Below are 12,409 nucleotides of genomic sequence, written 5' to 3'. Positions count from 1 at the left end.
TAGAGCGAGAGTGACAGCCTTACCAGCTATGCAGCGCTACACCATCGAGGAGCACGAATCCGGCTACATAGAGGAGAAGGATCTTGAAAACTTCCTTAAAATGCAGTTTGGCGCAAACAGAAACTACGATATTAAGGTCTGTAAATCTGCATCCCCATCCTATTTCTTTCAGACTACATCTGCTGACGGTCTGAGGCAGAAAAACGACGAGGCGAACTACGTATACTGGTCCTACACAGCCCCAAGGGCCCTCAACAAGGTGAGCCGCCGTACTTCCGGACTGCCCCTGTTATTCTCGCTTACCCATGCTCCCTCACCAGGATGAAATACAGTAAGCCAAGTGTCGGTCGTATCAGCGGACTGGGCTTAAACTGACTGTAGTTGCAGGATCATAAGAGGTGTGGACGAGTAGTAGGCTGAAGGAAGAGGCGCTGTGCGGCACACAGGCGCCGGCAAGGCAGAAAGCGGGGTCGCCACTCTCCGATTTTCGGGGATGCCGGAGCCCGTATTTGCGGACTGGGGGGTTCTTTTGAAGCACAAGATAAGCCGTGGCGTGCGGCTGCGCCGCCCGAGGCGCATTGCAGAACGGGTGGGGGCAGTATTAAGCTGGTCTGTTTTCCCTGGCGTATATCCCTTTTTAGCAACCAAAATCTCCGTTTGGACCTCTGTGTGTGTGTGTGTGTTTAGCTTGATCGGAAAGCCAAATGGCTGATGCTTCGGAGAAAAACGAATTGCTGCCTTTCACCGACTATCCGCTCAACCTACCGGACGACGTTGCGCTGGGCGTGGACCGGGTTCGATACCAAGAGCGGCTCTGCAAGCACATACGGTCGATTTCTGCGAAGAGAACTGTGAAATTCCAGCTCTTTGAATCGGAAGCGGACGGCCAGTTACCAAGCCAGCATACCATCGAGGATCAGCAAAGCGCACGTCAAGCCATCTTTGAGCCCCGCTCTGAAGGATTCGACTGCAGGATATTGTTTGCAGCCTTCCCTTCTTGCTTGACATGCGCTAATGCAGCACAGTTCGTTTATCCAGAAGGATTCACTGAGGCCGTTCTTGATTACAGCCCCTCTGCTATGGGAGCTTTTGGATTCGAACAAGACACCCCTGGCTTTCCTGGATGTCTTGTTCGCAGTCCATACTGAAACATGCATCTCGGAGGAGAGCTACGGGAATGTTTTCTTGCAAACGTCAACCCAACCGTCGCCTTGTTACGGTACGTCGGATCTCGAGACTTCCGCGCCGTAACCGATTTTTTTTTGACGCCGTTTCCAGAGCTCTCCTACCAGTTCAAATATGCTGAAGCCAACAACCGATCCCGCGCCTTTCCCTGGTCCATTAGACGGACAGAGATTTTCAATCGCATTGAGACTTCAGGCGAAACCATCAAGTCCACGTGGCTGATATTTAACCCGAAAGAAGACTCGGAGTTAAGCAAAAGGCTCGCTGATAAGGCGCAAGATCCTGGTAAATGGGCTGCACTGAAGGCCAACCCGCTGCGGCTGCATATTGCCATTCTGTCGACGTACATCGATAACTGGAGAGACTTTCTGGAAGATATCGGCAAGCAGTACTCCGAGCTGGTAGGCCGCAAGCTTCGCCTGCATCACGAGCAAAAGCTGACTCGATGCAGAAAAAGCCGGTGTGGACGGCTGATGTCGAGTACGAGGTGGAACTCGCCGAGGCCCTGAGCTTCAAGGCCATGCGGTCCCTCCGGGGGCTGGAAGAGAGAGTCCAAACTGTTCAAGTCAGCCTGAGACAGACCGAGAGGCTTGTTCAGGCGATGCGAGATTTGAACGGCAATATGAGTTTGCTCCCAAGTCATATGTACGGCCAAGCAGAATTCAGGATCATAAGCAATGCCCTCGAGAACATCACGGTTCGGTTGGAAGGGTATCAGACATCTGCAGAAGCCCTTGAACGTCGCGTCCAGGGGATTTTGAGACTTGTAAGTAGAGACTTCAGGTAAACAGAGACCGAAGCGTGGGCTGATTGTTGGCATAGGTGACGGATGCTTTGAACGTGAAGAACCAGAACGCTGCGGCAAAAGTTCAGAAGTTCGCAGCTGACAACCAGGCGGTCAACACGGAGATCAGCAAAGGCGTATATGCCCTCGCAATGGATAGTGTTGATGATAGCACGATTGCCAGAATCGTGACCTTGGCGACGCTGATTTACTTGCCGGCGAGCTTTGTGGCGGTAAGTGTGCGAGAATTTTGACCGAGGTCGGTGTACCGAAGCTGATCGTGGACTTTGCAGACGCTCTTCGGCATGAACTTCTTTGGTTTCGACGAGCGTTCGAAGCGGATGAGTATGTCAAAAGACGCGTGGATATATCTCCTGGTGACTATCCCTTTGACGGCTGTGACGGGATTGGCGTGGTGGCACGCAGCACGTAAACAGAGAATGAAACGGGCATCGAGAAGACCAACTCCGGATGTTTGACCGGCCTTGCTACTATTAGATTCCTTCATTCAGCTTTCTTCTAAAAGGACTCTTTTTAGAACTATGTCATTCTTCTTTTTGACAGCAAGATGGGCATAAACCCCCGATTCTTCTGAAGTAATGGAGACTCCAGTATCAATGACATAATCTTTCAAGTATGATGCTTGATGCTCCTCATAATTGAGTATCAGTTGTTGGCTTCGGTCGGTAGTCCGAAGCTTCTCGGGGTCGAGGTCGACAACGTGTAAATTGAGTGTTCTGTTTGCTTGGCTTTGATGAATTAGTAGGATTGACCGTCCGTCTTCAGTGGCAGCTCCCCCAACATAGCCACTGAACTCGCCTCGAATAGAATGAACATAAAAATTATGCCCATCACTGATGAGAACATTCGCATTGCCATGTTTGTCAATGGTGAGGAATAGTGGCCGAATGCTGCTCTCATCTGATGGGTCCCTCAATGCAATCAGGAGATCTCGACTCGAGCGAGCTGCAAGGGATGGGGTCTGGAACGAATGTGTCAGCCTTTATGCACATGCTGACCTGGAAGTGAGCTTACAAACGAATGATGGGAATGTAAGAAAGGCGTCTGGTCGTTAGATGCAACTTGGAATACTTGCCAGTGGTCCATTGCAATTTGATGAGTCCGCGACCAGACGTAGATCCATTTCCCGTTGCGACTAAAGCATGATCTCTTCAGGGCTCCTCGAAGAGACAATTCTCTGGCGCGAGTTGAGTTTCTCAAGAAGATTCTCAGTCTGCTCTCACCATGAACAATGCAATCCCCATCTGCGGATATTGACAGATCGATGCCTGAACTTGACCTGCGCAATGTCCGCTTATCCTGACCATGGAGTAGTAGCTGGGTTATCTCGTCAGCTTGGAGTGGGAGACTGGTTTGGGTTACAGACCTGGACATTCTCATTTCCCGCAGTGCGAAGTAATGCTCCACAGAATGTGCCTTCAGCAGCAATCTTTTCGGCGCTGTATTTTTGCGACTCTTCTTCCGATAATAGACTACGTGGCTCTGTCGTAGGGGATTCATGCCACCCGGGGTATATGCAAACAGGAGAATAATTACGCCCCGGTTTCGTTTGCACAATAGCACAGTTGCCGTTGGAGGATACTCGGCATTTCAAGGGCGGATTTTGAAGCAGCTTGGTAAGTGGTCGGCAAATGTCCTGCGGACTATTCCTGATGCGAATCAGGGGCGGATCATTGGTTGGAATCTCAATGTCAGTAGCCTGTTCAGAGGTCGGGGCTTCGGATGGGGTGGGAAAAATGACATCATTGGACCCCAATTTCCTGACCCGATCCCAGGCAAGGTCAAGCGGCTGTATGAGATCTTGAGCCTTTGGGCGGTCTCCGGGATTTCTTTGGAGAAGTAGATAGATCTGATCCCGAAATTCCCGCAATCCCTCTTCCAAGATGTCCAGTCTGTTGATCCAGTCACGAATATCCTCCCTCAGGTCGAATGTTGAATCGTAAAAGTGAGGCTTAACGTTGCTGTTACGAACTCTTTCAAGGGCCTTGACGCTGCTCGGCCCCCCCTGCGCGAAAGCCAGGATTTCCAGCAAGATACAGCCAAATGACCACATATCGGCAGCGGTCCCGAGCTCATACTTGTTGGATTCAATTTCCGGTGCTTGATAGCCGCCGGTCCGGAGACGGCGTCCGTTGAGGATCATTCCAGAGCCACTACTCGAGATGTCGCCCATGTGTTCAATTACGGACCCGCCGAAATCAGCAATCTTCCACATCCATATGTCGCCCGGCAGTTCTGAACTGGTCGATGGAAAGACGAGGATGTTGTCTGGTTTCAGATCGAGGTGGTAGCACTTGAACCTGTCGGGGGAGTTTTTGGGACTAAAGCCGCTGTGCAGCCAGTGGAGAGCATAACTGAGGTCTTTGGCCTCCCATAGCAGGAAGCTCGGCCGCAAATCTCGTTGGATGTTGGCACAGAAGTCTGTAGAAAACGTCTGCTCTTGCCAGTGGAGGATTTGGGAAAGGTTACACTCTGCCGCTTCGAAGATGAGGTGGCCTGTGAGGCCGATCTGGATGGCCGAAAAGCAGGACTGGATGTTCGGATGAATTAAGAATGCTTTCTTCAGTTGTTTCAGGTTCCTCAATTCGGTGACGAATTGCAGCCTCTGGTCCGGGGAGAACGTCTTCACCACGACCACGTCCATGGCATCCCCGCTCAACGTTTCAATTCCTCCTCTGGCCACTTTGCGCCTCGTGACCCTGTGGGTTCCATGATGTAGAATCCTTTCCACGTCCGGAAAGGGCAGGCGCATCGCATCGGGAAGGGGCTTTATCTCATCGTCGCAGTCGGCTACCCTCATTTCATGGATCTTTGCTGGCGAGAACAGGTATTGGTCTCTCAAGAAGCTTTGCGCATGGTTATCGAAATCAATTTGGCTCTCAAGGAGCGAATGCAACGGCTTCGCATCCAGTAAAGGGAACCTGTCGTCCTGCCAGCCTTGCCGATCACTGATACTGAATTCCTGGAATGCCCTTGCGAAATCCCGCCATCCCTCGTAAGGAAACGAAATCCAGAGAAGAGTGGAGAGCAGTTTTAGGTAGTTCTCATTAATTCCTGGGTCCCGCTCTAACGCCGTGAGCCGATTGTGGAAAAGATCCAGTCGACTCTCGACTTTTCCCTCGCGTGAGAGCCACACTTCTTTTAGCGCTTCCTCCGGGATGAATTGCCGCTCACAATCATCATTGGGAGGGCATATCGACTCTCGGAGGGCTTTGTGGATCTCATGACACAGACTCATGAAGTCCTCCCTTTTGCGACGAGGGTCCAGTTTCTGTAGCAACCGTCTGCCGAGTTTGAGGTTGGAGTGACCAAGCGCTGACATTTGAAGAAAATGCTGCGTTTGGCTCGCTTGCGTGAGGCCTGCTCTTCCGCGATGGACATCGCAAAAAGCGTGAATCGATTCGTGCAGCAGTTCCTCGAGCTTCGAAAAACGGTAACGACTGCGGAGCGGGGCAGAGCAAATGAGGCTGAAGGATCGCAGTCGTCCTCGTCGCAACGTTGCAAGGACAGGGCTGTTTTCCGACCGGTCGAAACGGAAGGTACTGGTTAGTTATGATTGCAGACACAAGGAAGCAAGACAACGTTGCAGGAAGAGTCGGAGTTGGAAACTACCGTGGGTTAATCAGCTGCAAGCACGGCAAAGAAGGCAGCTGCGCTGCGTGGCACAGCCCATCGTGGCCAGGTAGGGCCTCCAATAAGCGGGGAGACGGCCGGGGCTGCGGTGGGGGCCTGGGGCTTCATGCTGATAAGCTGCTCTTTCGTTAACACCCACAAAAACTGATTGGAGCCTCGCTATGAATAGGCGACACGGATTTAGCCGCGTGTGCAGCATGCGTCACGCACTTGCAGCCACTGAATCCTGGAAGTCGGATATGTAGGTGCCTGCCCGCGACGCTCCGCCACAAAATTGTTTCGAAGCCACTTCGGCTTTTCAGAAGAGCTCTTTGGATAAGCTCTATAGTCTGTGTTTAGGTGAGATGCAATAAGCGTGTTGCCCTCTTTGATCGTTCTGCATATATTTAGGCGTTCGTCACATACCTCCTCAACCAATCGCTGATCTCTTCACTACTTCCCTGCCTCGTCTCGATGACCAACGGCGGACTCGACACTATAGCACCGCCGGATTAATATGATGGAAAATCCATACGGTTTCAAGACGTCACCAATGTTTCAACCTCCGCAACACCCAGCGCCGGAATGAAGCCGTTGACTGCCGTCGCGCTTACACGCGCACTCACATCTGAATATAGACCAATCATTAGCGCGTTATTGACACCAAAATGACCAGCGCCGACGCCGAGATGAAGAAACGCAGAGAAGCGGGCGATCGACGTCTTGATCAATATACACCGAATCGGAGGCCTTCCGGCCCCTCCGGCTGCCGTGTGACCGGGAAGAGGGCCGTCCCTTCTCGCCTGCCGTTGGAACCAACCAAGTTTGGCTACGGGAACGGATGTGCTCCACTGTTTTTCGGGTAATGGCGACAGTCTAGAAGAAACTGATAACGCAGTTCTTCTTCGAACCACCACCATCAGGGGTCATCTCCTCCATGTGGCCATAAATGGGGTTGTCTGACTACACGTGGGAGTTTTTCAAGTGTTTGCTGTTGTTCTGCCTGAGAGGCGAAACCGGGATTGATATAAGCATGTCTCCGGCTTTCCGTTCGAAATATCAAGTTTTGGTGCTTGTAGGTGGTCTTTCCGAAGCCGCACAATGTCTTCGTTGGAACTGTTATTGTTTCAATATTTGGCAGGTCTTGCCCATCGAGTAATGAGTGCTGAAATTTCCAGTGTATAACCGGAGGAAATCAGACATCCAGAAGATACTGTTAAAGTACGAAGAGCCGTACATAGATTTACCCGGGATGGAAGGCCTGTTTTGGGCTTAGTCACACCTCTGAGTATACATAGTCTCTGCCAGTCGCATGCCTTTTAGATGGCCAATCCATTGGTTTCAGATACACTTGCCGTAGGGATTAGCGACGGCTACTTCAGCAGGCCTCGAAACACGATAATGCCCATGCCATTAAAGACATCATGGCCGACTGCCACGCCCGGATCTGTTTCGCCGCTGTCGTCTTCATGGTGACGTTTGCCGCAGGGATTGCGGAGCATGCGGCTCGGACGGAAGGTAGACCGGCACTCGGCTAGCAAACACTAAAATGTGGAGTGAGAGATCTGCGGTGATGAGGACATGAGTTGCCAATTTCGGCGTTGTGGCTGTCGTTATAGAGACATCATAGTAGCTTGCCCGGATATAGGCGGCTTTAGAAGTGCGGCAGCTACTTTTTCAACCCGGCAGTAATTCTCGCCAAAAACACTGCGAACACGGCGGTACGACGAGATCGGAGGGGAAAATCACACAATCGAGACCGATACCGGACTGCCGCGAATTGCTCAAACACAACGGTTGAGCTTAAACGAGATGTTGGGAATGTGGAGCTCCACCACCACTATCATGATTCCATCTGTCACGGCATTGTGAAAACCGAGTGGAAAGGATTTCCACGGGCCGGTCAGGGCCGCACCGAACCGTACGGCGGCGGCGCCGTTCACAGATAGGTGCGAATTCTCGAAGGATACTGGCGGGGATGACGCTTGGCGGGAAGAAATTTCTTGGGTGACTCGATAGCATCGAGTAAAAATTGGTGTTGGACAACGATACACGACTAGTGCTAGGTGACCTAACGATTTCGCATCGAGTAACAAGCCTTCGGCGACAGTGAGCTGGGGCGGCGAGAGGGTTATAAAGTTTGTGCGCGGTGGAGTCGTAGTGGGAAAATGGAGCTCAAAAGGGCATCTAGTACCGTTTGGACTACGATACTGCATTCGGGGTGATAATCCAGTGACGTATCGGTCCAGAGGGTTGGACTTATCGCTTGGACGGAAGGGCGGCCGAGGGGCACCGGGTATTGTCGGACTTGGCCGTCCGAGGCAATCAGCTCGGCGCGTACCGGCTCCCTGTCGCTGCAACAACGGCTGCCTATCCGAGTTAACGGCTGCGCGGCCGAGGGCAATGACGGCTGCGTGTCCGAGGTGGCAGCAGGTGTGGGAGCAGGTATTTTGCGGGTGGAGAGCGAGCTGCAGCAGCCACGACTTTCTGCAGTGTGCCGGGCGGGCGCAGCATTCGGTGGCCGGGCCTGGGGAGATAGTCTGGGGGCCGGGGCGATGAGTCAGCAGTTAGGGCTTCCCCACAATCAGTGCAGCGCAATCACAAGCCGATCGCGCGCCCTCGACCCCTCCGCCCGAGGGAAGCTTGCCCGCCCCGGCCAACCACCACATCATCGCGGGGAGCGGCCGAGACCAGTCATGGCGTCCTCTCCTCACCCGAGGTCAACTGTGACGTCGCGCCGCCGCCGAACCAGCTTTATTACTCCTCGCTCCCCCAGAGCTTGCATCGCGACTTTTCCCGTCACCCTTCCCTAGGCCTCAGCCCCTCTTTGTCCACCACTCAGAGAGCTCTCCGGAAGTCAGACACACCATACATCATGGCTGCTCAGGTCCAATTCGGCACCCAGGCCAAGACGAACCCGGCGCCCAACCCGGCCGCCGTCCTCAAGGACGTCAACATCCTGGGCCCGCTCAACGACCAGACCCGTAAGATCCTGAACAAGGATGCCATTGTCTTCCTCGCCGTCCTGCACCGCGCCTTCAATGCCCGCCGCAAGCAGCTGCTCGAGCGCCGCCAGATCCGCCAGGCCGAGCTTGACAAGGGCAACCTGCCCGACTTCCTGCCCGAGACCAGGCACATCCGTGAGAATGACGCATGGAAGGGCGCTCCCCCGGCCCCGGGCCTGGTCGACAGGCGCGTCGAGATCACTGGCCCGACCGACCGCAAGATGGTCGTGAACGCCCTGAACTCGGACGTGTGGACGTACATGGCCGACTTCGAGGGTAAGTCTACCCGAGCTCGCGGGTGATGTAGGATGAGAGCTGATAGTTTGTCGCAAATAGACTCGAGCGCCCCTACCTGGGACAACATGGTCAACGGCCAGTTGAACCTGTACGACGCCATCCGCCGCCAGGTCGACTTCAAGCAGGGCGAGAAGGAATACAAGCTGCGCACCGACCGGGCACTACCCACACTGATTGCCCGCGCTCGTGGCTGGCACTTGGAGGAGAAGCACTTCACCGTCGATGGCGAGCCCATCTCCGGCGGTCTGTTCGACTTCGGTCTGTACTTCTTCAACAATGCCTGGGAGCTCGTCAAGCGCGGCGCCGGCCCTTACTTCTACCTGCCCAAGATGGAGAGCCACCTCGAGGCCCGTCTCTGGAACGACGTCTTCAACCTCGCTCAGGACTACATTGGCATGCCGCGGGGGACCATCAGAGGCACCGTCCTGATTGAGACCATCATGGCCGCCTTTGAGATGGACGAGGTTAGTTCTGACATGTGAAAGTGGACTGGCAGTATACTGACGCAGCATGGCAGATCATCTACGAGCTCCGCGACCACAGCTCCGGCCTTAACTGCGGCCGTTGGGATTACATCTTCAGCGTCATCAAGCGCTTCCGCCAGAACTCCAACTTCGTGCTGCCCGACCGGTCCGCCGTGACAATGACGTCGCCCTTCATGGACGCATACGTCAAGCTGCTCATCAAGACCTGCCACAGGAGAGGCGTCCACGCCATGGTGAGTACCATCGTTTCCACACCGCAGCTCCTCGCTAACAAGACGTAGGGTGGCATGGCTGCACAGATCCCCATCAAGAACGACCCCAAGGCCAACGAGGTTGCCATGGCATCCGTCCGCGCCGACAAGCTCCGCGAGGTGCGGGCCGGCCACGACGGCACCTGGGTGGCGCACCCTGCCCTCGCCTCGATTGCGTCGGAGATCTTCAACGAGCACATGCCGACGCCCAACCAGATGCACATCCGGCGCGAGGACGTCAGCATCGGTCGCAACGACCTGCTGAACATGAACGTGCCCGGCTCCATCACCGAGGAGGGCATCCGCAAGAACCTCAACATTGGCCTCGGCTACATGGAGGGCTGGCTGCGCGGTGTCGGCTGCGTGCCCATCAACTACCTGATGGAGGACGCGGCGACGGCCGAGGTGTCACGCTCGCAGCTGTGGCAGTGGGTGCGCCATGGCGTGTCGACCAAGGAGGGCAAGAAGCTCGACAAGGACTACTCGCTACGCCTGCTGCAAGAACAGGCCAAGGAGCTGGAGAGCAAGGCGCCCAAGGGCAACAAGTACCAGCTCGCTGCCAAGTACTTCGCCACGCAGGTGACGGGCGAGGACTACGCAGAGTTCCTGACCAGCTTGTTGTATAACGAGATCACGTCGGCTGGCTCGGCGACGCCTGCTTCGAAGCTGTAATTTCGGGGAGTTGGGACGAAAATTGGGTTGAATTGAAGCAATTCTGGGATTTTAGGGGTTTATGTATTCCATGGGACCATATGTAACGAGCGCTTAATGAGCTACTTTTTTCCTGATTGAGTACCGTCGACAACCTGCACTTGCCGGATGATTTAGCTGTTGATTCGTTGATTCGCTCCGGCGGGCCAACTGCCGGGGGGACGGGGCTCGCATGCCATCGGGTGCTTATGCAGGGGACGGTAGCTATGGCGCAACGCGGCATGACTGCCGTCGTGATTACTCTATTGCGTTCACCACCCCGCTTCGCACATTTTCCGCACCATGACAAAGATAATGCCGCGCTCGCATTATGGTTTAGCTGTATTGCGAGATTCAGTCAAGGTTTGTCGCCGAGCCTGGCCGAGCCTGACCAACAAGGACACATAAGCGAGAGCTGGCTTTCCGCGCTCCATTCCGCTGCTTAGCAAACCTCCAAACCTCGCGCCAAGCATCAGTCGTTCTGTTCTGTGCAACAAAGTGCCGTGCTCGGCACTCGGCAGACAGCCTGATCCGACCAGTTAAGGTTGCCTTCGCCGCTGAGTCGTGGGGCAGCCTCGATATCGTAAGACGGTGCGGAACGGTGCGGATTGCGTGTCCCCGATGGGAGGGTGACGCGATTCTGCGGGCTGGATGAGGACGCGGGGCAACACAGAGCACACAATGATGATGCCACTGACTAGTTGCTGTGCTGTGCCAAGAGGGGCATGGTTTCGAAGCCGGGGAGTGCGTGATGGGGTATATAGGGAGCTGAGGAGAAGGTTGATGGATGGCTTTTTTTTTGTTCTGCATCACAGTCCTCAACAGTCTATCTTCTGCAAGCAACCTTCGAAGCCTTGTTTGTCTCTCAAAAAGTTCATTACATCTACAATACATATCTAAAAGATGGCCTCGCCGATTAAGAACGTTGTCCTCATTGGAGTACGTATTCCACCACAGCTACAGTTGTAAACCAGACTGACAACGTTTTTCTATCAGGCCGGAGGCAACCTGGGCCCCTCGGTCCTGAAGCAGTTCCTTGCCTCCTCTCTTAACGTCACCATCCTCAGCCGTCCGGAGTCGAAGTCCACGTTCCCGTAAGTCACCACACAGCAACATCCCACGTATCCTCCCTTCCCCCAAAGACATCTCAAGACTAACACACCACACCAGTGCCGGCGTCAAAGTCGTCAAGTCCGACTACACCCCGGACTCCCTGAAATCCGCCTTCACCAACCAAGACGCCGTCGTCTCGCTCGTCGGCACGCCGGCCTTTGGCGCGCAGCAGACCATCATCGACGCCGCCATCGCCGCGGGCGTCAAGCGCTTCATCCCGTCCGAGTTCGGCTCCGACACCAGCTCCGCCGAAGTCGTTTCCCTCGTCCCCTTCCTCGGCGGCAAGCGCAAGGTCGTCGAGTACCTGCAGAGCAAGGAAAGCGGCATCGAATGGTCTGGCTTCATCACGGGGCCTTTCTTCGACTGGGGCCTCAAGGTCGGCTTCCTCGGCTTTGATTTGGCCGGCAAGAAGGCGACGCTGTGGGACGGCGGCGAGGCGCGCTTCGCCGTGTCGAACCTCGATTTCATCGGCAAGGGCCTCGTCGCGCTGCTGAGCGACGCCAAGGCGTTCGAGAAGAGCAAGAACAAGTACGTTTACGTTGCTGGCCACGTCGTCTCGCAGAAGGAGGTCCTGGCCAGCTTGGAGAAGGCGACCGGCGCCAAGTGGGACATCGCGGGTGACATCTCTGTTGCGGAGCGCGTCAAGGCGACGAATGAGAAGCTGGCCAAGGGCGACTTCAGCACCGCCACGGACCTGATCCTCGCGGCGACTTTCGGGAAGGAGAAGCAGCTCGGCCAGTTCCCTGAGTATTGGAACGATGTGCTGGGGCTGCCCAAGGTCGATTTGGACCAGACTGTGAAGGAGGTCGTTGAGGGCAAGAGGCCGTGAGAGTGAGTGGATAAATAATAGCGGCCGTGGCTGCTCTTATATTGAATGAAATTTCGGCTTTTGTTACATGAGAATTACGTGTTCTGATGAAATGTTGCTCTGAAGAAAGAAGCGAGGCTTGGGTAGCGTGTCTTACG

General features: G+C 54.6%; 4 protein-coding genes across 4 annotated transcripts; 3 read left to right on the top strand and 1 right to left on the bottom strand.

Annotated features, from left to right (window-relative positions):
- Positions 1 to 28: 28 nt before the first annotated feature.
- Positions 29 to 2,998, top strand: LTHEOB_9294 (Magnesium transport protein transmembrane region; the record flags this gene model as incomplete). Its single annotated transcript, XM_035518866.1, has 10 exons — positions 29 to 136; positions 200 to 259; positions 321 to 331; positions 1,026 to 1,219; positions 1,279 to 1,586; positions 1,637 to 1,951; positions 2,008 to 2,202; positions 2,263 to 2,314; positions 2,776 to 2,859; positions 2,916 to 2,998. 10 exons carry the CDS (start codon positions 29 to 31, stop codon positions 2,996 to 2,998), a joined length of 1,410 nt encoding a protein of 469 aa, XP_035368899.1.
- Positions 2,999 to 3,320: 322 nt separating this feature from the next.
- LTHEOB_9293 (Cmgc mapk protein kinase) lies at positions 3,321 to 5,312 on the bottom strand (the record flags this gene model as incomplete). Its single annotated transcript, XM_035518865.1, has 1 exon — positions 3,321 to 5,312. The coding sequence occupies one exon, from the start codon at positions 5,310 to 5,312 to the stop codon at positions 3,321 to 3,323; it is 1,992 nt and encodes a 663-aa protein (XP_035368898.1).
- A 3,165-nt stretch (positions 5,313 to 8,477) lies between these two features.
- LTHEOB_9292 (Malate synthase) lies at positions 8,478 to 10,312 on the top strand (the record flags this gene model as incomplete). The annotated part of the gene is made up of 4 exons (XM_035518864.1): positions 8,478 to 8,883; positions 8,944 to 9,368; positions 9,422 to 9,622; positions 9,671 to 10,312. The coding sequence occupies 4 exons, from the start codon at positions 8,478 to 8,480 to the stop codon at positions 10,310 to 10,312; spliced, it is 1,674 nt and encodes a 557-aa protein (XP_035368897.1).
- A 921-nt stretch (positions 10,313 to 11,233) lies between these two features.
- On the top strand, positions 11,234 to 12,272 carry LTHEOB_9291 (uncharacterized protein; the record flags this gene model as incomplete). Its single annotated transcript, XM_035518863.1, has 3 exons — positions 11,234 to 11,269; positions 11,327 to 11,424; positions 11,501 to 12,272. 3 exons carry the CDS (start codon positions 11,234 to 11,236, stop codon positions 12,270 to 12,272), a joined length of 906 nt encoding a protein of 301 aa, XP_035368896.1.
- Positions 12,273 to 12,409: the final 137 nt, after the last annotated feature.

Source organism: Lasiodiplodia theobromae, assembly GCF_012971845.1.
Source record: "Lasiodiplodia theobromae strain AM2As chromosome Unknown scaffold_31, whole genome shotgun sequence".
Lineage (NCBI taxonomy): Eukaryota > Fungi > Ascomycota > Dothideomycetes > Botryosphaeriales > Botryosphaeriaceae > Lasiodiplodia > Lasiodiplodia theobromae.
Note: the sequence above shows the minus strand (reverse complement) of the source record. Positions and strands in the feature narration are given on the sequence as shown.